The sequence below is a fragment of the Camelus ferus genome, chromosome 24, assembly GCF_009834535.1.
Source record: "Camelus ferus isolate YT-003-E chromosome 24, BCGSAC_Cfer_1.0, whole genome shotgun sequence".
Lineage (NCBI taxonomy): Eukaryota > Metazoa > Chordata > Mammalia > Artiodactyla > Camelidae > Camelus > Camelus ferus.
In genome coordinates, this window is record NC_045719.1 from 16,890,815 (window position 1) to 16,917,357 (window position 26,543).

Here is a 26,543-nt window from a genome sequence, read left to right on the forward strand (position 1 = left end):
ATTTGATTCAGTTTCATTTTGTGCTTCTACAGATTGTCTCAGGCTGTTTCTTGGATCAGGTTTTTGGTGTTTTCTTCTTCCAGGAAAGCTTCTGCATCCAGCTGGTCGTACTGCAGTCGCATTTAGAATTCTGAGTCCTTGATGGGTCCTGGAAGGGGCGGGACTTTACAGTAACAGCGCAGGGTTCACAGACGTGTGGCTGTCAGCCGTGCCGGGGACCTGCAGCACAGGGGTTCTGAGCCCAGCAGTGCAGTCTTTGTGGCCGTTTTGGGCTGCAATCTGTGCGTCTTAAATAGGTTGATCCCCCCCACCCCCCAGTATGGTGTCCCCTGTGCCTTCTTCCTTCTGTCCGCAGGGACCTCTGTCAGGAGGACAGGTTAGTGATGAAATCAGCGCAGAGTCTAAATTTAGTCCGCCTTCTCCTGTTGGGCTCTCTTGAACTGAAACCAAGTAAGGATATTCTGTCAGTGTCTGTTAGTGCCAGAGCTTGCTTAGCTTTATAAAATCATAGGCTGTTATTTGCCTTAAGAAAGCTAAGTCATCTTGGATTGTGTTACTGTTGTTGCAGATGGAACTGTATTATAATGGAACATTTATATTTGTGATGTATTATGCAGAGAGGTGGGGCTTTGGGGGTTTTGGCTGACAGTTTTGCCCTCCCTTTATTTGGCTGAAGTTAATTTTAAAATCAGTTACTGAGTCTCAGCAAACCAAATAATGAAAGAGCAAGGGGGCAAAAAGTGAGCTGGCTAAGGGCAGGGGTCCGGGGGAGGTCCAGCCTCGGGTTCAGCCGCTGCAGTGGGTAATACACTCCTTGTCTCAACTAAGTGCGGGTTGAAAGCGAGATTATTTTTTGAGCACAGTATGGAATACAGTGTTTTTCCTTCTAAATGGTGTGTTTACATCTATTTGTTACTTTGTTACCAAAAATAGCGTAAGTTGGTGTTTTTGTTTTTGCTGGACTTTTTTGTTTGTTTGTTTCCTGCATTTTGTAATGCTAGTAGATGTCATGCATCGTGGGGAAAAGTGTATGCATTCACCTTCATTTATCAAACTGCCCCTATAAATTTTCCCTAGATGGATGACATACGTATTGATACACACACACGTATACATACTGATACTGAAAGCAATCAACCATATCTTCATCTGTCTCATTCGTGTATTCAGTGCTGATAATCAGTTTCGTTTTATTTGACGCACACGTTTTGAGCCCGTCTTTGGACCAGGCCCTGGGGACCTGGATAAATAAGATGGAGTCGTTGTCCTCTAAGAGTTCCGGACAGCAGGGCACTGTCCTGTAAAGCACCAGAGAGCACACCATGGTAAGTTCTGTTCTGGAAGAGCTTTGAGCTTGCAATGGAGAGATGGGGGCGACACAGGGCATCTGGAGAAACACCTTCAGATTCTGCGGGAGGGGGCGGGTGCTGCCTGGATGACTTAGAATGGTCACAGTTTGGGAAACAGCTCAGAAGTCCTCCCTCTTGAGTCACGTGGGGTGAGCAGCGAAGGATAATGTGTTTTATTAGGTACAGCCCTTAAATGCATGAAACATGTTGTTTTCTCTAAGAGAAATGGAGAGTTTTTTCCTCATGATCTCATCATATGAGTATGTGAAAATTGTTTTTACTCTACTTGTTTGAAGCAACTGTGCATACATCTGGGATAGTCTCAGGAAACCAGAGACTTGCTCATTTCTTTGGGAGAAACACAGCAAATATTTTCAGTTCCATAAAGTCAGTCTTCAGTGGTAAACTGCTCAGGTCTCTAACTGCACGGGTGTCGGGCAACTCCGTGTGGTATTTTCCAGAGGGACAGACCTACAGATGCGTTCTTTCTGGTCTTAACTGTTTCTACTGGAGTCCCTCCTAGGTAGTGATGAACACCGTAAACTAAGGGAAGTAAAACAGTTAGGGAAAACAAATCACCTGGATATATGTATATCCACCTATATACACTAACCAAAAAAATCAAGGAACATGTAATCACAATGAACTTAATGCAGTGCCTTAAGAGGAGTGAAGCATGACATATTACTAGAAATTTTGAATAACGATTGCCTTTGAGAATTCTCAGTAAAATCGCAAAATGTAATAATTGTAGGCATTTGTACAAAGAAGTACACTTAATTAAATCCTAGACTTTCATCTCTGTTTTCTCTTATCTGGGAAGATTCCCAGATGTCATAGATGAATGCAGTCTCCAGGGTTCTTGGTAAGTACATCACTAATTCATAAACTCCTTATCATGCAACTTCCCCTTGGGTTCAGGTTCTGTTCCTTCTGGTCTGCTGTGAGTAAGACTGCTGGGCTTTTCCTGCTCAGAAACCATCATTGGGTCCATGGTTGTGAATCTAGAAATGAGAACTGTTGTACCACGGGCAGGTCATCAGAAGAAGCACAGGGTGGATCCAGGAGATGAAGGAGATGCCGATGACAGTCTGGGGCTTAGACCAAGGAATGAACCTTCGAATCCACAGCACTGACTCCTTAGCTTTGTGCCTGTAGCCCTGACTCCATGGCCCCAGAAATCTCCGTGAAGGGGTGTGGGAAGCATAGGGCCGGAACGCAAGGACATGGTGGGTTTTGTAATTTGCAATTCTAATTTCAAAGACCTTTAGAGCCTCTTCTCCTTGATTTTGTCCTTGCTTTAGGATAAGATGCTTAGCAGATGATGATGTGTTTACTTTGAAATCATTCAGCAAGATCTGTAAACAAGTATCTTAACAGGGAAAAAAAAAACTGTATGTTCCAATATACTGTAAGTTAATTTGATTTTCCTAAAGATGTCAGTTACTTTACGTGATGGGTATATTCCTTAGGAAACATTATTCTGTATTCACATTGCCATTTTTCCTTTCCTTTTCTCCTCTTGAGATTAAATCTAAAGACTTTAACAGAAAGAGTAGAAATGGAGGGAAATAGTCATTTCCTTTTATACATGAATTTGTGATTACTTAAGCATCTCATATGTTTATCTGGGGAGAGACTTAGGGACTGGAGAAACCCTCAAATGTTTTTTGACAGATAAACTGGAGGATCTTCGGAACGTGGTCATACCCTTTCTCTGTAAGTGAGAGGCCAAGGACCTCATTTTGCTCTCTAGTTCTTTGCCCTTTGAATCGAAAGCGTGCATTTTGGAGATTCCTATTTCACATCTGAAAAAGTCCCAGCCAATCCTATTCATTTTTGTAGCTCCGATTATTTCAACCAGCCACGTAATTCCTGGTTTTAAATTTCAGGGGCAAAATGATGTCCTAAGGCGTCAACTTGTATGTGCCATTCTTAACCATTTTCATCGTGCTTTTTAAAAGTCTATTGTTTATTTTAATTCTTACCACAACCGTAGGCAGAAGACAAATAGGACTTTTTTTATTCCTGTTTCATATAAGAGGATAAAAAGCCAGAAAAGCCAAGTGTTCACAGCTGATGCTAGAACTGGGGCCTCCTTGGATCATAGCCCTGTGCACTCCTGTGTATGTGTGTGTGTGTGCACTCTGAATGTGGTGGAGGGCACACTGTGTGTGCTGCTCATTTCTTCCGTATCCATTTGTCAGGAGCCCTCTAGGAACAGAGGACTTAGAAAAGAAGTCCGTATCCCCACGCTTTAAATGACTAACTGAGGAAATAAGGCATGTCTGGTAATTCTACTGATGACATGCTGTGACCTGGTGGCGCATCGTCGAGAACTGTCTTACACTAACAGAAACACAGGCAGTTGCTCCTGGTCTTAACATGATTCTTCTCCCCCCCACCTGCTGAGAGCGGGTGGGGAGAGGGGCTCCCCACCCTGCCGCCTGCTCTCCTTGCCCCCTCTCCTGCTCTGAACTCCCTTGTCTTCCAAGCCAGACGAATTGGCTCTGAAATTTTGCCGCCTGCAGCTATTCGGTCCTCTCAGAAGAACCCCTGGCCAGCAGAACAGTAACCAGAGCCATGCCTCCTTAGAGACCCACACAGGCACACATGTGCGCCATCTTCCATTTGAATCCCCCAAATGTGGCCCTTTCCTCGCGTTGAACCCAGGCTTGTTTTAATAAGCTTGGCTGAGAAGACTCAGCATCCTCATCTGCTCTATTCCTATGCTCTTGAGACAAAAGAACATCTTCTAGAATAATGTTGTGACAAGCTTGGTCCCCCAGAGGATTTATGCATCAAAGAATCTGTTTTCCACGTATTTAATTCAGTTCAGTAAACCTGTATTGCTGTAGCTGTGCTAAGAGCCTCTGTCAGTACTTCTCCAACTCTTTTAATAGGAGAAACTGATGTTCTCTTAGTCTTGTATGAAGGGACAGGCTAGTGCAACATTTAAGAATAGTCATCCATCTCCCGTCCAGTTCTGTCCCCTTAGTACCGTATCAGTTTGCCCGCTGCAGCCAGGCGGCAGCTCCTAAACCTTTTCTGTAGAGAAATTCTAGAGCTGCCAATGGCTTGCAGTCACAGTAGGAGGAGGGATTAGACGCCATCCCCAGTGTTAAAGAGCTTCCCACCAATCGGCTAAGAGAGACAGCTAATGAAAATGCAAGCCCAGCCGCGGCTGGGCTCACGTAGCCATTGTAATCAAATGGTTAATTTTGCAGTGGGAACAGAGTGGCTGCAGAGGGGAGGTGCAGGGTTTTATGCACGTCCATGCATGCAGAAGACTGACACATAAATTAGGATTCAAGGCGGCGGACGAGGGACAGTAAAGGTTCAGGTAATAAACGCTGTAGAATTCAAAGAAAAGGAAGATTATTTCGGTCCAGAGAAGCTTCTTGGGTCTCTGGCCAAGCAGCCATGCAAGTTTAGTGGCTGGCCAATAAATATTTATGAAATAGAGTTTCACTGAAATGCTCTCCAGCCTAGGTTTTTAATTAGGATTAAGATTCCAGCTGAGGAGAGAAAGCCAGAGATTTTGAGTAAAGGTACTGTTGAGATATTTGCTGATGCTCTTACATATCGCTTTATGTATTGCTGAAGTCAGCAGGTGGTCAGTTGAGTTCCTGCCATGTGTCGGAAGGCGGGCTGGGATCTGAGGATACAACTGTATACAGAAGGCAATGCAGGCTGCACCTAGGAAGGGCCCATTCCTTTACTTGCTGAAGTTCTCCTTGATACATTTGTATCCGGAACATTCAAGTTCCTTTTCCTCAGCTTCACCTTGAAGCAGAGGTGGAACAAGGGGCCCTGGACAGAAGCTGTGTCACATGGCCTGTGTCACCATCGGATGGCATTCTAACACTAGTGGGTGGTCGCTGCTCTGAACAGTAGAAACATTAGGAGGCCATGCAGTTTCTACACAGCTAAGATGATCAAGCCAGGCATCTTCAAGTTCTACTGGTCTTCAAAGGAAAATCTTTCTTTCTAACTCATTTTTTCCTGAATTTACAGTTTATCAGACATGTAGACACTATTTAAAAAAAAAAAAAAGGAGTGTCAGAAGTCACTGTGAAATGTTTGGTCATGTTAGAATTACACACCTGGACACACTAATTGAATTGCTTGGCAGCTCTTAATAAACTAACACTCCTCAGATTGGTTTTCCTCCACCCTGTAACCATTATGTAATGCAGGCAGATTACAAGTTACCCCTCTTTCTTTGTCCCCTCCCTTGCAAGAGTTTGTTCTTACCCAAGTATTAACACTCATAAGCTTTTATGACCAAACTATTGGACAATAAGAAGCATAGAAATGTGGAACTCATGACAGCACACTTTCCTGCAGTGTCTGTTAACATGCTGCATAAGGAGGGTCATTTCTCCACTTTTCTCTTCTTTTCGATGACATTCGTGTGACAATTTGTATGACAGCTTTAAAATTACACATAATTGTATTTAAAGTCAGTGTTTAAAAACAATCCTTTCCTGCTTTTTTTTTAATTAAAGTTAAATTCAATTTTTTTCTACTTCTGTGGTCATATGATTGAATCTCAGAAGTAAATACTTACATATTCCTCATACAAATTTGGGTTCCTCCTCATACTAGAATTGTGCTTAGAAAAGCAAAATGTTCTGGGATTAACCTGTGAAATATACAAGAAGCAATTTATTATAAAAAAATATTGTCTTGGGTATCGCAGTTGGTATGAATGGTATGTGGTGGTTCCTCTGTAATGGCCGGGGGCTTCCTCTGGCCCCCTAGGCCTCTTCTCAGGACTGGGGGCTAAGAGACTGCTCACCTCTGGAAAGTGGGAGGTGTTACTGGTATTGATACGGGTGAGAGCTGGTGGACTGGAGTGGAGGGGGAGTGGCAGTCAGGAAGGAGCCCTCCCTGCAAGCCTTGGAGAGCAGGTGACATGGCTTAGATCTGGGAAGAACCCTGCAGCTCCCAGTCCCCAGTCCCAGTGACTTTCACCCATGAAAAAGCAGCCTGAGCGAGTGTGCATTGTGTTGAGATGGACTGCATGTCTGTGCTGGGCAGTTCATTCCGCTGCATCTTACACTGTACTGAAAGCTGCCTCATCCGCTGCGATACCAGGAGTTCACCCAGTGCCCTGGCGTGTGAAACTGTTAATACAATGATATGAGCAGTGATTTAGTAGAAAGTCCCTGAGAAACTGGGGAAAGTTTATAAGCTTTAGGTTTCTTATCTTTAATCTCATTTGCCCCTAAATTAGATAGGTTCTTAAAATCGGAACTTAAAAAATGGCACGATTTAGGTATTCTCCTCTAAAGACACTTACACCCAGAAACAAGCACTGGTTCTCTGCTACCTACCAAATTAAACGAAGCTGCTGCTTTTGCTGGCTTTTAAAGCCTTGAGCAGTCTGCCTGCAACCCATCTTTCCAGCATCTGCCCCCATTACTCCTCTACCCAGAGCCTGTGTTTGCCCTACCTCATCTTTCCCCAGATGCTGTCATTCGCTATTTTTGCTTGGAATGTCTCCTCTGAGGGCCAGCTCCAGTGCCACCTCCCCCGCAGGCTTCCTGGTCCCCGTCAACAACTCTCCAAAGTCCTGGGGTCCTTCAGTACCCATGGCTTCAACATGAGAGGTCATGCTCCATGAGGCAAGGACCATGCAAGTGCGACTTGACTTTATCTATTTGATATTGATTACTCTCTTGGTGGGTGTCTACTAGGCAGAATTTTTGAACTCACTCCTTTTGTATTTCTGTCTGTCTATCATATAGTTTAACAGTTAGAGTTGTTTTGTACTTTTGCTAGTTTCTTCCATGTGTGTTTCTCTGGGTCTCTCAAAACTAAATTCCTCGGGTTCTTTAAGAGTAAAATCATATTCCTCCTAACTATTTGTTGGATTACTGGTTTTTCATTGATTAATAAACCAAGTGACACACCTCTTAGCCATCTACAGACAGGCATTTCTTTAGCCTATGACCACAGAAGTTAAATAGGAAATGTCCTCTCTTCTCAGATCCTTACCTCCTCCTCAAGCTTTTCATAGTTTAAATCTTGCCTTTTTACGTAGTCAATCATTTGATTTCAGTAATTTTTTAAAAAACGCTTTTTGTCCATTAAAGTAGAGGAGGTAATATAAACAAATGTGTGAAAACACACAGTATCCTCTGGTAGTGCAGCGTTACGAACTTTCTATTTTGATGACCCTACTGAGAAAACTGACCCCTTCAGAATGGGTTTCATATGTACCTCTCTAACACGTTTTTCATCCGTAATAAAGGCTTTTTGTGCCTCCTTTCCTCTTCTGCCTGGATGCAAAGTTCTAACTTCAGCTCTATTCTCGGACTTCAGCCTTCGGGAAGTCTTGCTGCCAGTTTCAATATCAGACTCCCTGCAAGCCAGTGACATTTTGTCCCGCGCACCATTCCTGCCTGTGCTCCAAGTCCCTCTCCCCCTTCCTTCCTTCCTGATTCCCACGTAGAAGCCAAACCTTAACTGTACTAAGCTGCGTGTGTCAGACAGCTTGTTTTGGTAAGATCTGGTGAGCACATTACCTTAAAGGAAATCACTGATGTTAGAAACTAAAAGTGAAACCAAGTGCCCGGCTCTGGGTTGTCAGTGAGCGGGTGAAAAGAAACTGTTTCAAAACTACAAGGTGATTTTGCACCTTCCATTTCTTTGTTTCAGTTGGTTGAATCTTTTCCTGTATCAATAGGCAGATATGGAGTTCTATATTTTTCCCAAAGACATTCAAATGCAGGATTGTAGTTGCAGGGTAATTATGATTTTGCTGATGAAAACCACTGTAAATAGTTCAGTTACACTTTCTAGCATTCTTTGCATTCTAGTTTTCAACTCAGATAGAGTTACAGTTAATTTCTATGAAAATTATTTTCACAAATACCACTCTTAAAATACCAGTCCCCTTCTGTGCATTATGTATTTCTACCTGTTATAATCTAATTATTTCTCTAAAAATTTACTTTAAAAAAAATGAGTACCTAAATCTGAATCTATATACCAAATAGCCCTTGATTATTACTGTTGAAATTTCGTATTAAAAGATAAAGAACAGTCCTCATTCCATGATTTTTTGATGAAGAAGCACTTTTAAACCAACTTGGTACAGTGATCTTAATATCGGATCAGTTTTCTGTATGGCAGGTCTCACTTTTAACATTGTTCAGGCAGGTCACGAACAGAGAACTTTCACAGCTTTAACTGCAATTTTCTGCAGCCTTATAAGATTCGGACAAAGGTTTTACACCACATGAATGAGTAAAAACTTGAGGCCATGTATCAGATGAGAGCCCAACCACGTGGTTTGACAAGGCTTTTTAATATATCTGCTGATACTCTTAGAAATCCATCTGCCGAAATAATGATTGCTGGCTTATTTCTTTTTCTATAAAAGAAAGCGAGATGAGAATGTCCTTTGACAGCTTCCTCTGGCTGTGGAGAAGGGCAGGGACGGGGTGCTTTCAGCACTCGGCATAACTCACAGAAGCCTTCTCTGTCTGTGTCTGCGGGAGTTGAAATCTTCCCGCTGGTTCTTACTCCGTTTCCTCTTCACGGAATCAGTTTGAAAGCTATTTGTCTTTGAGACTTATTTAAAATAGGAATTAAAATTTTCTGACATAACTCCAAGCAGCGGGAAGGAGCGGGAAGCTCAGCTGAGGACTGTGGGAATTCCAAGGAACGTGTTCTGAACTCGTGGAAACCAGATTTCTCAATTCCGCATCTTTATTTTTGCATTTGTGACTCGGGGCAGGTGAAGTAGACAGTGTCCTAAGTCTGCTTTCACAGAGTGAAACAATATTGTGGTAACTGAAGCTATCAAGCTGCTGTTCATGCCAGGAATGTGAAAGATGCTATGAAAACAGCACATAGCTCCTGCTAATTTCAGCCTATTTTTGTTGGATTAGAAAAATGCAGCTGAAGTTGGGGATTTTTAAATTCCTTTAAAATGTTAGTATTCCAAAGCATTATTTCACAGTTGCCATGAAGCTCTTCAAGCCTCGTGTTTGCGTAGGTAGAAAGATTCCTGCTAACGTACTGGAAATACGTAAGCCTCACTTTTCTTGTTAGGAAGCCTTGATTTCCCAAAGGGGAACACTGCCTTCAGCATGAGGCTTGAGCTTTGGTAACAGATGCCACTCTGCCGTGGGATCAGTTCAAGGAAAGACGGAACTGAATGCGAAAACAGAGCTGGAGTGATCATTGTGTAAGAACAATATTCTACCAGGAAAGATCTTTAATAGTCAGTTGCTGAAGATGACAGAAAATACAGTTTTGTTGCTGAGAATATCAATACCAGGAGCTCAAAAAGGAGCGCCTGGAAGATGGGATTCCCAGGACTGGAATCTGGGGAGGGCGTGAGCGGCTGCTCCCGGGAGCGCCCCTCCAGGTGCGGCTGTGCACTTCCGTCTCCCATAGCAACCGCGCGAACGTCGGCGATGGCTGCAAGCGAGAACGCTGGCGAAAGTCTTAGTCATATGAGGATGAAACACATTGTCATCTCTTAATTAGCAGAAATATCAAGTATCCCTTGAAAGAGAAGTCGGTGAAGGACTACAAATTAGAGAATCATCTAATTTTAGAGTGTAGAGATCTGTCCAGATCGGACATTTTGCAGACAGGAATACTTCTGGCTTAGAAGGGTGTGATGACGTGCCATAGACTGTTCAAGATGATTGAGGCTTAGATCCAAGGACTAACAGTCTGGTCCTTTATCCTCCCCACCCTCGCCCCCTCCCCTCATCCCCATTGATACTAGCTTGAGAGAATAAGCTTTTTTTTTTTTTTTTACAGAGCAATTACCTGTAATGATTTCTGTAATAAAAGGTATAATTGATTGACACATTGTAAACTGACTATACTTAAGGTTTTTTGTTTTTAAAAGATATAATTACATAGATATGTCCAGTAGATAGCAGTTGTCACTCTTCTGACTCTTCGTCAGTACCAGGTAAGAGTGTGGGAAGGTGGAAAGTTGTAACTAAATACCGCAGTGACACAGACATTTCTGTGAGAAAATCAGGTGGGCAGTTTTGAGGAGCTGTTCGTGGCAGAACCCAAAATAGCTTGATGTCTTCTCTACAGAGTCTGTGGCAGGTACTGTGAGATCTTGTCAGCAATGAGCTATTATGTAGAGACAAAATTCCTGAATTTATTTACATATATGTACACTATATGTATATGTATTATGAGTATATATACTCATATAAAATCGTGATATTAGGGCAGATCAATGAGCTGTCTGTCCAGCCCAGGAGTCTGCTATGAATAGGAACTGGTCTGATGCCCCTCCCGTCAGTCTGAAAGGTTCACATGTTCTCTTGAAGTTTCCTGTGTGACTCCTTACAGAATTTTCATCTAGAAAATTTTCTGAACTCTTTGAAACTTTAAAATTGTTTAATTCCTAGAAGCAGCATAGAGAAGAAGAGAAAAATTTTTAGAACGGAGTGTAAATCCCACTTTTGTTACTTATTAGCTGAATGACTTTCTGAGCCTTATTCCCAAACCTGTAAAATAGAGTGTTGATAATTAAAAGGACTTTCCACTGTGGGTTTCAGAATGTTAAAAATAGATATGAGAGCTTTAACAGATTTTACACAAATGGTAGGTATGTTCATTTCTCATATTTCTTGGCATAATATAATCCATAAATTCGTTATTATTAAATCATGTCCTTTTTATCTGAAAATTTCCTTTTTAAAATGTCAGTTTTCCTTGATATTCTGCTATTGAAGTCCTGCGGTCTGGTGAAACTGAGACTATATCTTCTCATGCTTTTCATGATTTCAGTGACTTAAATCATATATCCTCTGATCTTTTTCGTACAGATATTCATTTTTGGTTCTGCCTTCATCCAGTGCACCATCTGTGCATTTTGGATTTCTGTCCCCAAACTTTCAGCTCCATAATGTTGCTTTGGATATAGAACAGCTGAAACCACTCTCAAGGCCATTGGTGTGGGCCACGCACGGCACTACACACAGACAGAATGTCTCCCTTTTTTCTACTGATTTGCGGATAATTTCCAGCACCTTGTTGGCCTTCAGTAGCACCTTGCGCGGACAGGCTTACAGGCATAGTCCATCACAAGTAATCTCTTGGATTGCTTTTGCCTTGGTATGATATCTAATATTTAGCCTTTTGAAGCTTATCTTTCACTTTTCTGTAGACTGATACCCAGAGTGGCTCTGTTTTGGTTAGGTTTTGGTTTTGTTTTGCTTTTAATGTACATATACCCCATTAATTCTTAAGAGAAGACAGAGCAACTCTTCTGGCAGTGCCTCTTATTTGGGACTTAGGTAATGTTAGAATTTTATTATTTACCAGGTGGTTTGGTTTGGTTTGGTTTGTGGTTCAACTGCTACACCCTGAGAGCTTAGTTCATTAACAAGCTACTTTTTGAAGCCCACACTGTGCCAGGTCCTGTGTTCTGGGCTTGGGTACAAAGGGGACCAAGATAGATTAGGTGCAAACTCTCTTGAGGAGGGTGGGTGTCAACCACAAACCAACAGTCAGCAGACACAGAACATGGAGTGACCGGAGGGTCACTTTAGATGGCATGGTTGGGAGTGCCTCTCTGAGGAGGTGATGCGGCGCCCCGATCTAAATAGCAGGTGGCAAATGAGGTAACAAGGAAGACCGTGTGACAGGAGCTTCCTAAGGGGAAATGAGGCCAGGGAGAGGTGGACAGAGGCCTGGTCACAGGACACTGCAGGCGAGGGAAGGAGTTTGGACTTTGCAGTGGTTTCACAGGAACCCCTGTAGTATCCTTAGCAAGAGGGGTGGTTCATGATCTAGATAATGGTAACCTTGGAACAGTTTGATGAAAATGGGATCTGTGCACAACGCAGGCCACATGATTGTAAGATTAATGAAATGACCCCAAAATCTGTACACCTGCCAATGAGGAGCATTCTGATTTGCGGCTGGCCAGACTTCCAGGGCAATGGCAGTGATTCCTGAATTTTCAAGTTAGTTGGTACCCATTTTGTCTACTTAAGGAATAAAATACAGAATTTCAAGAAGAAAGGAGTGGTCATTACAGCCAAATACTATTCAGAGGTTGAGTTGGATGAAAAAAGAAAAGTGACTGTTGGGGGAGAGGATGTATATAGCTCAAGTTGTAGAGCATTAGCTTAGCATGCACAAGGTCCTGGGTTCAATCCCCAGTACCTCCTCTAAGCATAAGTAAATAAACAAATCTAATTATCTCTCCCCACCAAAAAAAAAAAAAAAAAAAAGGGAGAAAGAAAAGAAAAGAGAGAGAAAAGTGACTGTTAAATTCAGGAACAGAAACTACTGATGGCCTTGACCAGAACATGGTGAGACTGAAAGACAATTTGAATTGGCCTGAATGGTGGTTGAAACAGTAGAAACAGAGACAGTTTTGGCAAGTTTTGCTGTGCACAGGAGGAGATACATGGCACAGTAGCGAACGGGTCATGTGGAATTAAGGAAGTTTGTTTTTTCTTATTTCGTCAAAGTCAAATGATATTAGAGCCTGTTTGCACACATTAAAAATAGTCTGTACAGAGAGAAAGTGCCATTGCAAGAGACTGTGAGGATAGTTGCAGGGGTGAAATCAACGAGAAGGTGAGAAGAGGTGAGATCCAGAATACACGTGGAGGGTCAGCCTTTGATGGGAATCCGAACGCAGCAGCCTTGTTCAGCTGAGGCCTGAGTGTGGTTTCCTGCCCCAACAAAAACTCCTGATGATGTTCTTAGTAGCAGCAGTTAGTGTCAAGTTATCCTTTTCACGATGTCTCTTTTAAGCACTAGAGATTTGGGGAACAGAAGTTGAAAATGCCCAAATGGACATACCTGGAGGCAACAAGAAACAGATGATCTTTAACATAGTTCCCAAAGTCAATAAGATATTTCTTAAAAATTCTCAGGGGCTCCTTTGATTCTAGAAAATACGACATACGATTTTATACCTAAATGATCATACAGTCACTTACTGGAAATACTAATGTGATCTACCCTTTCTTCATTATTTATTGGGGAAAAAAATCAGCTTATTTGATGCTCACATGGCTCTGAAATGCATGGGGAAGGTGTGGAAAGCCCAGGACATAGGTAGCAAATGGTGCAGTTTGGATTCTAACTGAATCTTTTTTTTTTATTTAACTTTAGTGCTCAAGCTTTTAGACCCTCAAAAAAATATGGAAGGTGTCCCATATTTTTAATTTATTTTTTAAATTTAAAAGAACCATAAGAAAATAAGACAAAAGTACACAAAAAATGTTGCACACAGTCTAACTTACAAGTTTGTGAATCTAAACCAGCACTGTAGTGAAAACCAAGTAAGACTTAGTCCAGGAATGCAAAGGTGATTCAACGTTAGGAAATCAATGACAGTGATTGATCATGTTAATCAAAGGAGGAAAACATTTTATGCTCTCCATGGTAATTAAAAAGATGATTGATATCTATCTTTTATATTCCTTATGTATATATGGTACAACAGATGCATTTTATGCATTGATTTCTCCCTAGAAAACCAAAGAGAAGTAACTGAAAATTTATTAGAATGCATGAGTAATAACTGTATAACAATAAAAATAAATGTTTAAAAATCAGTAGTTTTCAGCAATCTAGATGAAATTGAACACCTAGAAAAATATAAACTACTAAAACTTAAAAATAGAAGTTCTGAATAGACCTATATAACAAGAAATTAAATAAGTATTTTTTTTTTAATTTCACAAAGAAAAGCCCAGGCCCAGGAGACTTAATGGTGAATTCTACCAAATATTTAACAAAAAATTAACACCAATCCTTTACAAACTCTCCCAGAAAGTAAAAGAGGGGGGAACACTTCCCAGCTCATTCCATGAGATCAAGTATTACTTTGATAGCAAAACCAAACAAAGATGACATAAGATAACTATAGACCAGTATCCCTTATGAATACTAGACTCAGAAATCCTCAGCGAAATACCAGTGGAATAAATCCAACAACATATAAAAAGGATTATACACCATGATCAAATGGGATTAATACAAGGTTGTCGTAACATAGGAAAAGCACCAGTGTAATACACCGCAGTAATAGAATAAAGGACAAAAGCCCCATGATAATCTCAGTGGATGTAAAAAAAAAGCATTTGACAAAATCCAATACCCTTTCATGATAAAAACACTAGGACTGGAGGGGAACTTCCTCATTCTGATAATGCTGTCTATGAAAAGCCTGTAGCTAGTATCATCCTCAGCAGTGATTAATTAGATGCTTTCCCCCGAAGACCAGGAACAAGACAGGATGCTCATTCCCAGCACTTCTATTCAACATTGTACTAGAGGTTCTAGCCAGGGCAGTTGGGCAAGAAAACAAAATGAGGCATTCAGTGTGGAAAGGAAGAAGGAAAACTATCTCTGTTTGCAGATGTCATGATCTTGTATGTAAAAAAACCCCTGAGAAACCAACAACAACAACAAAAAAAAACTACTTTAACTAATAAGTGAGTTAAGCAGTAAATCTAACCAATAAGTGTAAGGCTTATATACTAAAAACTTTAAAATATCATTGGAGGAATGTAAATAAGCAGAAAGACATCTCATGGTAGTGGATTAGAAAACTTAATACTGTTAAGATGACAGTACCCCAAGTTAAACTCCAGATTCAATTCAGTCCCTATCAAATCTTAGCCACCTTTTTACACAAATTGACGAGCTGATTCTAAGATTAATAGATAACTGCATGGGACTCAGAATAGCTGAAACAATCTTGAAAAGGAAGAACAAAGTTGGAGGACTTCTACTTTTGATTTCAAAACTGACCACAACCCTGCAGTAATCAAGACACAGTGTGCTACTAGATGTAGACATGGGACAGAACTGAGAGTCAAGAAATAAAGCCATATATGTATACTTAATTGATTCCAACAACAGTGCCAAAATAATTAGATACTGCTGGGACAACTGAATGGTCACATGTAAAATAATGAAGTTTGAACCCAAACCTCACACCATATACAAGAAATAATTGAAAATGGGTCATTGCCCTAAATGTAAGAATTAAAAATACAACTTTTAGAAGAAAGGTATGTGTAAATTATTATGCATTTAGATTAAGTAGTGATTTTTTTAGATAAGACAAAAGCCAAGTAACAAAAGAAAAAATAAATTGTAGTTTATTAAAATTTTGTGCTTCAAAAAATACCATCAAGAAAAAGTCCACAGAAATGGGAAGAAATACTTACAAATCAGATATCTGATAAGAGATTTATATCTGAAATGTAGAAAGAACTCTTAACAACTCACAGTAAAAAGGCATTTAACCCAATTTAAAAATGGGCAAAGTATTTGCATACATATGTCTCCAAGGGAGATACACAAATGGCCAAAAAGCATATGAAAAAGATGTTCTACATCATTAGCCTAGGGAAATCAAATCAAAGTTTACACCCAGTAGGATGGCTAGAACCGAAAAGACAGTGAGCATTGGTGAAGATGTGGAGAAATTGGAACCCTCATACATTGCTGGTGGAAATGTTATATGGTGCACTTGCTTTGGAAAACAGTTTGGCAGTTCCTCAAAATGTTAAACACAGAGATACCATATTCAACTCCTAGGTGTTTCCCAAGAGGACTGAAAACAAATGCTCACACAAAATCTTGTACGTGAATATTTGTAGCAGCATTGCTCATAATAGCCCCAAAGTGAAAACAACCCAAATGTTTGTTGACTGCAGAGTGGATCAATAAAATGTGGTGTTTTCATACAATGGAGTATTACTCAGCCATAAAAAGGAATATAAAGTTCTGGTCCATGCCACAACATGGCTGAACCTTGGAAAGATTTTGCTAAATGAGTGAAACCAGACACAAACACCATGTATTATATGATTGCATTTATATGAAATGTTCAGAAAAGGCAAATCCATAGACAAGATAGACTAGCGGTTACCAGGGCTTGAGGAAAGAAGAGAATCTAGAGCGACTTCTAATGGGTGTAGGTTTGGGTTGGGGGGTGATGAAAAGTCCTCTAATTCCTAATTCTAATCTAATTCCTCTAATTGGAGGTAATCTGATTCCTCTGGAATTAGTGCTGATGGATGCATGATTCTGTGACTCTATTAAAAATCACTGAACTGTATACTTTAAAAGATTGAACTTTATGGTATGTGAATTATATCTCAGTAAAGTTCTGTTATTACATAGTAAATAAATGACTAATTTTTAAAGAAAATTGTTTTCTATATGCCATGAATGACAAATTCAAGAATATAACAGGAAGAATTAAATGCATGCCAACATTTAAGAAAATCTGAGGAAAAAGAAAGGAGAAATTATTCTACAGATAGTAGTATTATAGTATTTCAGTAATAAAGAATGTGAAACTGTCATGGGGACAGACCCCTACCCCCGCAAAAAGAAAGAAATTCAAGTCTAAAAAGCAACCTCAATTGCATGTATTAGGGAAGTCATAGATAGTAAACAGAGTGATTCCTCAGTGGGAAAACTACAGATTATTTATGAAATGGTGGTGTTCAACACGTAGCTAACTTTCTCAGTCCGTATTTGGGGTTGAAAATCGCAGAAAATAATTCTGGCATGTTTAAGCAGAGACACGTTTACAGAAGGGATATTGGGCAGCTCAGAGGCAGTGGGAATCCAAGTTCAGAAGATGCCAGCAACCAAGAGATGCTAAGAAGCTAGGAATAGGGCCCCCCTCGAGCCACTGGAGAGGATGGTTAGGATGCTGCCGTGCTGCTGAAGCTGCTATGGGACGTGAGATCCCACCACTGACACCATGACCAAATTCGAATGGTCCTTGCGTGGTTCAGTCACTCTGTGAAGATTCTGAGACCCAGGCAGGAGCATCCACAGGCAGAGCCTCGGTCACAGGCCTGTATCTTTACTGCTGGGGGTGGGGAAAGGGATGTCTGCCCACCTTCGTACCGTGGTGGGAGGCAGGGCCCTGTTGCATCAACCCAGAAGGGAAGGTGTCCAAATGCTGGGGAGCCAAAAATGACATTTCCACTAACATTTGGAATAACTAAAATTAGAACCATCCTTTACATCACAGACCAAAATAAATTCCACATGGATTCAGAATGTAAATGTGAAACTTGAGACCATAAAAGTACTTAAAGAAAATGCACATGAATATTTATGTAATCTTGGTTTGGGAAAGTTGCTAAGCGTGATATAAAAATCAGAAGGCCATTAAAAATGTCAGTAGAGAATATTTAATAATCTGGAAAGGGAATCATGCTCTGTTAAATTTAAAAAAAAAAAAAAAGGTATATGCTAGAATATTAACAGTGGTTTTCTCTAGATGGTGAGACCAGAGATGATTTTTCATTCCTTCCTTCACTCCCTATTTAATTTTTTTTTTCAAAAGCTGTTTTTCCTTTTTAAATTTAGAAGGTGAGTGATTTGGTTGCTGGGTTTATAAGAATACACAGATATCAGTGTCTGCATAATTAAATTTTATGCTAAACATTGCAAAAGTGAAAGTAACTCTTGAGAGCAGGTGATGAGACAGTTGTGTTTAGACACTCCCATCTTTAAAAAAAAAAAATAATATGAAGTGGCTGTTAGAATTGGTGCCGACTGGTAGCACTTCAAAAGGAGGGTCTGAATAATTGGATGACTATGAGAATGCACCCCCCACCCCAGGATCATGATGCTTCTCTTACCTCCCCCAGTGTTTTTTGTTTTGGTGTGCTTTATTTTGTCTTGTTTTTAAGAGAACCCATCTGCTTGACTGCAAAAGTACCAGTTTGTACTCAGGGTATTGGCATCTAAGGGAAGCATCGTAGATGCCAAGAGTCTGGGGGTGATATTTATTGTGGCCTGTATTTCATCACTTTATGCTCTTCCCTACAAACAGTGAGTTGCCCCACCATTTCCTGTTCTAGCAGCCCTTACCTCCTTGATATCTTCCCTCTTTTGGGTTCCTATCTCAGTCAAGGATGCTCGACATCTATTTGACATAAGGACCGAGTGGGTTCTTCATATGTAAAGGTGGGTCGTCTGAATGGAATGAAAGATTTCTCACAGATACCACTTGATACCGTAAGAACGGAGGGGAGCCCTCTATGTTCAGAAAGGCATGTCATTGGCACATTACAGAAACAGACCGAGAGGTATGAAGACGCGAAGAAGGAAAGAGAACACAAAAATGGCCTTTTGTTCCCAGTCTTACCACTGAATTGCTTTTCTTCCTTGTCAAAGGAAAATTATTCTGGTTTTAAGTTTCTTTTTCTAAATGCCTTTAGTCTTTACTATTAAGAAGATATGAATCAGTATGTATGATCTTTCTGGGGTTTTCTAGTTGAAATTGTCATGATGTAAGAGTTCCTCACACACATACACACACACACACACACACATATGTGTGTGTGTGTGTGTGTATGAAAGATTTAACTAATAATGTCCCTTTCCTATGACCATTTCCTTGGGGAACTCATTGAACATTTCTGTTATTTTTATTTCTCAGTCATAAATGGCATGGCTCTGAACTTCCATAAGTTTCAGAACCTCCATGTCTCCAGCCTTCACGTTAATATAGGAACCCCATTGCTCTGGACTGGAATTAAATTGGTATAGAACTGTTTTTGGTAATAGAAAGTTTAGTTAGTTTCACCTAAGTCATTTTGCAAGATGGATATAAAACAGCTTGGGCGGCATACGTGGTTTTTTTTTTTTTTTGAGCTCCATATTTCATGAGAACTTTTGTAGTTTTCTCATGTTGACATTTTCTGCTCTTTTTCTCTTAATGTTTTAATGATTTGGAGTGGGAAGCAGCTCAATGGAAAGGAAAATGTGTTCCTTTTTTTTTCTGCTAGAAGTTAAGAAGAGTTGTTCTTCACCCTGATTTCCTTGGTGTTAAAGAATGAAGTTCTGTTCATTGTTCGTGGAATCTGGTGATGCTCTGGTGAACAGTGTCAGTCCTACAGTGGTTAGGGATGGCGATGTGGCAGGAACTGCATGGAGGCACTGTCCTTGCCCTCCAGCGCCCAGCCCTGCTGGACAAGGAGGTGTAAATGCGCTGAGGAGGGGAGCACACGTGGCCAGGAGGGCTGAGGGCTGAGAGCTCCCTCCTGCCCAGCAGGCAATCCTCAGCCACACGTGGTGCAGCCACACTCAACACCATCCCTGTTCTTGTCTCTTTCCAGGAGCCGCCTACTGCCAGTTCATGGACATGCTCTTTCCAGGCTGCATCAGTTTGAAGAAAGTAAAATTTCAAGCAAAGTTGGAGCACGAGTATATTCACAACTTTAAGCTTCTGCAAGCGTCGTTTAAGCGAATGAACGTGGATAAGGTAGGAGACTAGCTTCTACCTCCATGAAATGTGTTGTCTTTGCTTAAAACTGTTTTCATGCAGAAATACAAAAAATCCAAAAACGTTATCAATGGGATATATCTGGTTATCGCCACAGTAGGTTGGGTTCTATACATAGTATAAAGCATCAACCCTCGCTTCCCATATTTGGATGAGGTTTTTATTTAATGAGTTTTCTAAACTTGTAGCCATTGGACTAAAAACTAACAGAAATGATGAATGTTAAAATGTTGTTATTCCATATTAGCATTACAGCTGAGAAATTTTTGTTTGCCAGATGCCACTGTGGTTCTTTGTGTGTTTTGTTTATTTGAAGAAATGGTGTATTACAGTAGAAATGGCATGGGTTTGAATCCCAGCATTATGACTTGTACAAGTTATTTAAATTCTTCGAGTCTGCGTTTACTCATCTGTAAAATGGGACTAAAACCCCCTTCCTTGTGGTTATGAAGTTAAAATGAGGGACTGCGTGTCAGTGTCCAGTGTATACACTCAGATTCTCACTTGGTGTCTGTAAAATGTTCTTTTCCCTCCCTTGAATTTTATAATTTTGTCCTAGAGTGATACAGATGGAGTTAGACTAGAGTCCTTTTTTCCCTCCATAAAGGACTATTGCTGAAGCCCATTCAGTCTCTGCATGTTTCCTGCTCTTAAAATACATAATAAATTCATAGTCTTTATTTAGGATATAGCTCTTGAAGGAGATATGTTGAAAAGAAATGCATTTTGAATAGGAGAAAAGAGAAAAACAAGCAAGGGAGAAATGGAATACTTTTCTTTGCATGAATAGTAGCAATAAATAAGCCATGGAAATAAAAAAAATAAATATTGGGTTATATATATAGAGGTTAAAGGAAAAGAGAGGTGTGCTGAACTGTATATATTTTTTTAATGTAATGCAATTAATATCTTCCTAAATCAAAGCATTCTCATCAAAATATTAAAAAACTCTTGGCTGCTCACTTTCTCAGGATTTTTATTTCGAAACGTGTTCTCTTTAACATTTTAACCTTTTGATCCTTTTCAACTTTATGTCCTCTGCTGTGGTTAATTTCCAGTCGGCTCCTTCCTTATTTATCCAGAACCAGGGCTGTGTAGGTTCCCTTTGCTTAAGAGCCACATCACTTCTCTGTATGTTTCTATATCATTTCTCTATACACGCTTCTACATCAAAAAGAAAAGAAACATCCATTCGTAAGTTTACTGATAGAACTTGCTGTGTAACCAAGTCGGGGGCTCTATATCTCCATAGAAGTATGCACACAGGGAGTGGGTTAGCCATTGTTAGAAATGTTGAAGATAAAATTCTGGTACTGGAGGGACACTGACCTTGGTGACCTTTGTTGGCCTCTCTAGCTTAATATGCGATAATTCTACCCAAAGGTCCTGGTATAGAGAAAGTGGTCCCTGTTCATGTTTGTTATAGCCTGTGACAGCACGTGGGAAGCTTCTGGGCAGATGATTTTCTTGTCATTTAAGATTTTGAACTTAGGACCCTGGAACTTTCCTTTTGATACGGGATGCAAAATGAAGTCAGCAGAAGGAAGTGCCTGCTTTGATCGGCTAATGTAGCATCCTCATCTAAAACTGTTTACAAACTTTCACGTTTGGCAGAAGGCAGAGTATAGCGGCATGTGAATCAAGGGGCCGTCTGCTCTAAGAAGGCGCTTTCTGAAACAATATCAGCAGAAACCAAACTTGCAAATCAGAAAACATGAAAATATTTAGTACGATGAAAAGACCTCTAAAGGGAACGCCGACTGGCTCTTTAGGCTGCCAGGAGGAAAGGTTATGAGATTCTCGGCTCAGAAGTTGATGCCCAGCGCGCCCTCCACCTGAATGCCTTCTGTGACTCCCCTAATCAGACTCCGTTTCCCTTCCTCCACACCCCATGGCACACCAGTTTTGTGCAGCCCATGAGCTGCCGGGCCCTGTGCTGTGGTTAGGTGTTTTTATGCTGGTCTCTACATTGTAAAAAAGCCCATTTTGTTTCATATGAACCAGTTAGATTAGTATGTGTTTGCGTTGGTTTTAAGTCTTTATTCATTCACAGTCTCTAGTGGCTACAGTCCTTTTAAGAGCTTATCCCAGTGTAACTGGACTGAGTGTTACAAAGAAATAAGGAAAACCCATCACTCTTGAAACAGCACGGCATCCCAGATCCATGTTTTTAAGGGAGGGTGCTTTGGCAATAAACATTCTATGAAAAAAAAAATTCTATGAAGAGGGTCAGCCTCCCTCTTGACAGCTGAGGGTATTACTTGCTTTGTATTAAAAGTATTAAATAGTCTAAGAGAACCAACTACAATGTTTTAATTTAATTTTTCTGTTATACTTGAAAAATACATGAATTCTAGAATACCCTGGCTAAGATGCTGGGGGAGAGGCCAGGCAGGCGTGAACTACAGACACGCAGGAAGTAGATTTGGGGAGCGCTTCAGTGGTATTAAACGCAAACACACCTGGGGGTGGTGCCTCACACGCTGCTTTTACATCGCAGGTAATTCCAGTGGAGAAGCTAGTGAAGGGGCGTTTCCAGGACAACCTGGATTTTATTCAGTGGTTTAAGAAGTTCTACGATGCTAACTACGACGGGAAGGAGTATGACCCCGTAGAAGCACGACAAGGGCAAGATGCAATTCCTCCTCCCGACCCCGGCGAACAGATCTTCAACCTGCCCAAGAAATCTCACCACGCAAACTCCCCCACCGCAGGTGCGTGAAATCCTCAAGTCACTGTCATTGTAGAAAACGGCTTAGGCCCTCCTGTGTTTTACTGTGTTTGATGGATTCTTCCCAGCAGTCAGCATTGTAAAGCCTCTGGACGATTTTTATTGTTGTCTGTCTGACCACATTTATCTTCCCAGCAGTGACCCATCTGTTAAAAGTCTAATGATCAGGATTTAAACTGTTAAAAAGGTAGAGCCGTCCACTTTATATCATATATGAAGCTGTATGTTAAAATAATACTTGAGGGATAGATCTCTTTTTTTGTATTTTTTTCTGACAAACTTCAAGTAGTCTGCTGAAATTCTGAGTGAAATATTTTTACTGCTTGATGGCTGGCAGTACAGAGTAGAATATGAACCGATTTACACTCTTAAATAGGGATAATCATCTGTAATCCTTCAAAGGAAATTCAGGAAATATCCATCCGGTCTCCTGTACAGGCAGTGCCAATTTTTGTGGGACATTCAGCAGGACCTCACTTATCCAATTTTCGTCCAAAGGTTACATCATTGTGGATAAATACCAAAAACTTAAGAAAAAATTTTTTAACTATTTTGGATAAAAATCTTTCTAAAATATAAATGTTCTTGCCATAAAAAACAGACTTTACCAAGCAGAATGTGTTCTTGTAAAATGAAGGTCATTATTATAAACACCAGCTGTGGTACTGGACAGTTAGAACAGTGAAATCCTTGGAAACCGTTTGTTTCTGTTCTAAAAACTAGTGTTCCATGCTTGTTAAATTAATAACCTTAGTTGTGTAAATAATACCAATTCCTTATGTATGCCCAACCTCCGATCAGAATGATTAGAAATGGTTATTACAGGACTGATACTGAACAGTGCGTACATGTGTCTGGAACTCGAAGTGTCGGTGGGAGGTCAGCATTTGGGAGTCTTCCATATCCAGGTGATTGAGGCTGGAAGCGAGTTCTGAGTGGGAAGACAGAGTCTCTGAGGAGCTTGAACGTTTACTATTTGGGCAGAAAAGGAAGGACTCGCCTAGGAGCAAGGAAGATGCCAGAAAGATGGAAAGACATGCAGGAGTGATGTATCAGGGAATCGAGAGGAATGGAGCAGAACGGTCCACAGTTAAATCTGCTGAGAAGTCAAGAAAAAGGAGGGCTGGAAGAGTCCTTTGGATTTTTCAACTTGGGGGTCACTCAGTGGAATGATGGGGCCAAGAGTGGGTTGAGGAATGGGAGGAAGGAGATTGAGACAGCTTCAAAATCCGACTCTGAAGCCATAGCATAAATAAGCGTCAGTGAAACAGACTCAGCACAGTTCTTTGGGAACACATACATTTAAGAGGCAAGAGGGGAAAAGAGGAAGCTTAGAAGGAACATCAGGGAAAAAATCAGGAAAGTTCAACATCAGAGAACAAACAGTAGGGCATTTCTAGAAAAGAGGAATCACCAACAGCACTGAATAGTAATTGTGGGGGGGGGGGGATCAAACAGGAAAATTGGCCGAAGAAACCTGCCTCCTGGGAGGTGACGGCTAGTCCTTTAGAGAACGGGTCTGTTGAACGGCACACCTAGACTGCGGCAGCTTAACCAGGGCAGACACGGCAGATGCGAAAGGGACATGGGAGAGGAGATTCACCTTCAACCAATCAGTCGGGAAAAAAGGGGAGGAAAATAAAAAGGTTTTGTCCATGTCGGGAAGAAGCCGACAGCAGCTCCAGGCAGTAAGACTGGGAGGAGAATGGGCTAGTCCTTGACTGGATTTTGTTTGCTTTTAGGACGAGGCACCATGTGCAGGTTTGGAAGATGGGAAGACAGGTCCCTGAGAAAGGAATCATTGAAAATAGGGAAAGGGAGGGGAAAACTGGTGGAGCATGACCCTGAAGCTGGAGAGGAGACAGGGTCAAAGGCATGGGGAGAGGGGGAGAGACGAAAGGGACTGCTGACTGCTTTGGCACAGAAGTGCCGGGAAGAGGTTGGGTAAAAATTAAGCCACGAGGAGTCTGGGGAACAAAAATGTATGGCAGTTCAAATTGGCCTTCAACTTTTGTCAGAAACTGTCATTATTCTCAGACTAGGACAGAGAGGAGGGGCGGTGTGTTTCTCCCAGGTTGGGGAGTCGGTGGTCAGATGAGTGGGGGGACCAGAGGATGAGAAAACCAAGGGTGGCTGGCACCTCTCCCCTGAAGGTCTGTTTCCATAGCCCTTAATGATGTACGGACTGATCTGGAAACCCAGCTGCCCCCTTTTCAAGTTTTCTGCAGTGGAATCGCACAGGCCTCAGAACAGCTTTCTTCCATAGTCATAACGTGTCCTTAAATCAGCACCGACAATTCTGCTCCCCCAAACTGAACTGTCATTACACCGCCTTGGCCTCGTGTTCCAGGAATTCCCTCATCTGTCTTTCACAGAAGCCACAGAGAAACTTGTGCCATTTTGATAGAATGTCTGTGAACCCGGATGAGAAATATATTGTTTCCAGAGCTTAACCTCTCGGGTGTCAAAGCTCAGGAAACACATTAAAGTCAGCAGATGATAAATTTGGGTTTTAATGCTCCGGAAGGCAGTATTCCTAAGGCTTGTGTTCCTGGTCTTGACCACGTTTGCTTCATTGGTCGTCATCAAGAAGAAGGGATATTTTCAGGAGTCAAACCGGCCATACCCTTTTGTATGAAATATGTTCTGACTTGTGAACATTGTGGGACAGTAAAACTGTGCTGTGAAAAAAGTTATAGGAAGGTATACATCACATGTAGAACATTGTTTTAAAAGCTATAATAGGAGAAAGCTCCTATAAATATACAGTGAGACTTCATTTTTTTCTAGAGGTCATGTATCTAACACTTGGGAATACAGCCAAGAAAATGTAAACCAAAATGTCATCTGAAAGTCAGAACAGGTGTAAAATCTGTGCTATAAAATTCATGCACTGTATTCTTAACATGAGGAAGAGTGCCTAGAATTCTTATCCAAAATCTATTTGCTCTTTCTTATTTATTTAATTTATTTATTTATATTTTTCTGTTTTTTTTCAATTGCTGTCTTGCATACATTATAATACATTTATAATTATATACATTGTATGTCTGACATACATTCTGTTAGTTTCAGCTGTGCAACATATTGATTTGGCATTTCCTTTTTTAACAGAAGTATAGTTGATTTATAATATGTTCATTTCTGGTGTACAGAATAGTGATTCAGTTGTGTGTGTGTATATATATTCCTTTTCATATTCTTTTTCATTATAGGCTATTACAAGGTATTGAATATAGTTCCCTGTGCTAAACAGTAGGACCTTGTTGTTTATCTATTTTATATATAGTAGTTAGTATCTGCAAATCTCAAATTCCCAGTTTATCCCTTCCCACCCCTTCTTCCTCCCTGGTAAACATGTTTGTTTACTATGTCTGTGAGTCTGTTTCTGTTTTGTAAATAAGTTCATTTGTGTCTTTTTTTTTTTTTTTAAGATTCCACATGTAAGTCATAACATATGGTATTTTTCTTTCTCTTTCTGGCTTACTTCACTTAGTATGACAATCTCCAGGTCCACCCATGTTGTTGCAAATGGCATTATTTTATTCTTCTTTTTTTTAATGGCTAAGTAACATTCCATTTTGTATAACTACACCACATCTTCTTTATCCAGTCATCTGTCGACGGACATTTAGGTTGCTTCCATGTCTTGGCTATTGTAAATAGTGCTGCTGTGAACATGGGGGTGCATGTATCTTTTCAAGTTAGAGTTCCCTCTGATACATGCCCAGGAGTGGGATTGCTGGATCATGGATTCAGCACTTCTATACATTGCGAAATCATCACAGTAAGTCTAGTTACCACCGGCACCTTACAGAGTTGATACAGTACTATTTAGTATATTCCCCCTGCTGTACTTTACATCCCCGTGACTAATTTGTTTTAACTGAAAATTTGTATTTCTTGATCCCCTTTATTTGCTCTTTCTTAATTTGGACATAATTACAACAAACATGGGGATATCGTTTCTCAGCACGTACCCTGTTATGGAAAGGAATACACTGATAGCAATAAAAAGTATGAGCATCAGTAAAAGAAGAGCCAAAAAAACTTATCAAAACCTCATATAAATAGCCCAGCAGCCTGAGCTCTTTATTATTTTAGCAAATGGCTCTGTGCCTCTCAGTAGCCGTCACGATCTGTGTGACACTGGCATGTACTAATT

At 40.7% G+C, this 26,543-nt stretch overlaps 1 protein-coding gene and 1 long non-coding RNA gene across 4 annotated transcripts in view; one reads left to right on the plus strand and one right to left on the minus strand.

Moving 5' to 3' along the window:
* The window catches only part of MAPRE2 (microtubule associated protein RP/EB family member 2), a 138,703-nt gene that overhangs the window by 81,763 nt on the left and 30,397 nt on the right, over positions 1-26,543 (plus strand). For all 3 annotated transcript variants that reach the window (XM_032467245.1, XM_006183395.3, XM_006183394.3), the window contains 2 exons: positions 19,481-19,626; positions 22,148-22,361. In XM_032467245.1, coding sequence (XP_032323136.1) covers positions 19,481-19,626; positions 22,148-22,361 — 360 coding nt within the window. The remainder of the gene's footprint in view (positions 1-19,480; positions 19,627-22,147; positions 22,362-26,543) is intronic.
* Positions 189-26,223, minus strand: LOC116659558. Its single transcript, XR_004314920.1, has 3 exons — positions 26,149-26,223; positions 10,275-10,282; positions 189-199 (listed from the first exon to the last, which is right to left on the minus strand). It is a non-coding gene; the product is annotated as an uncharacterized LOC116659558 (long non-coding RNA).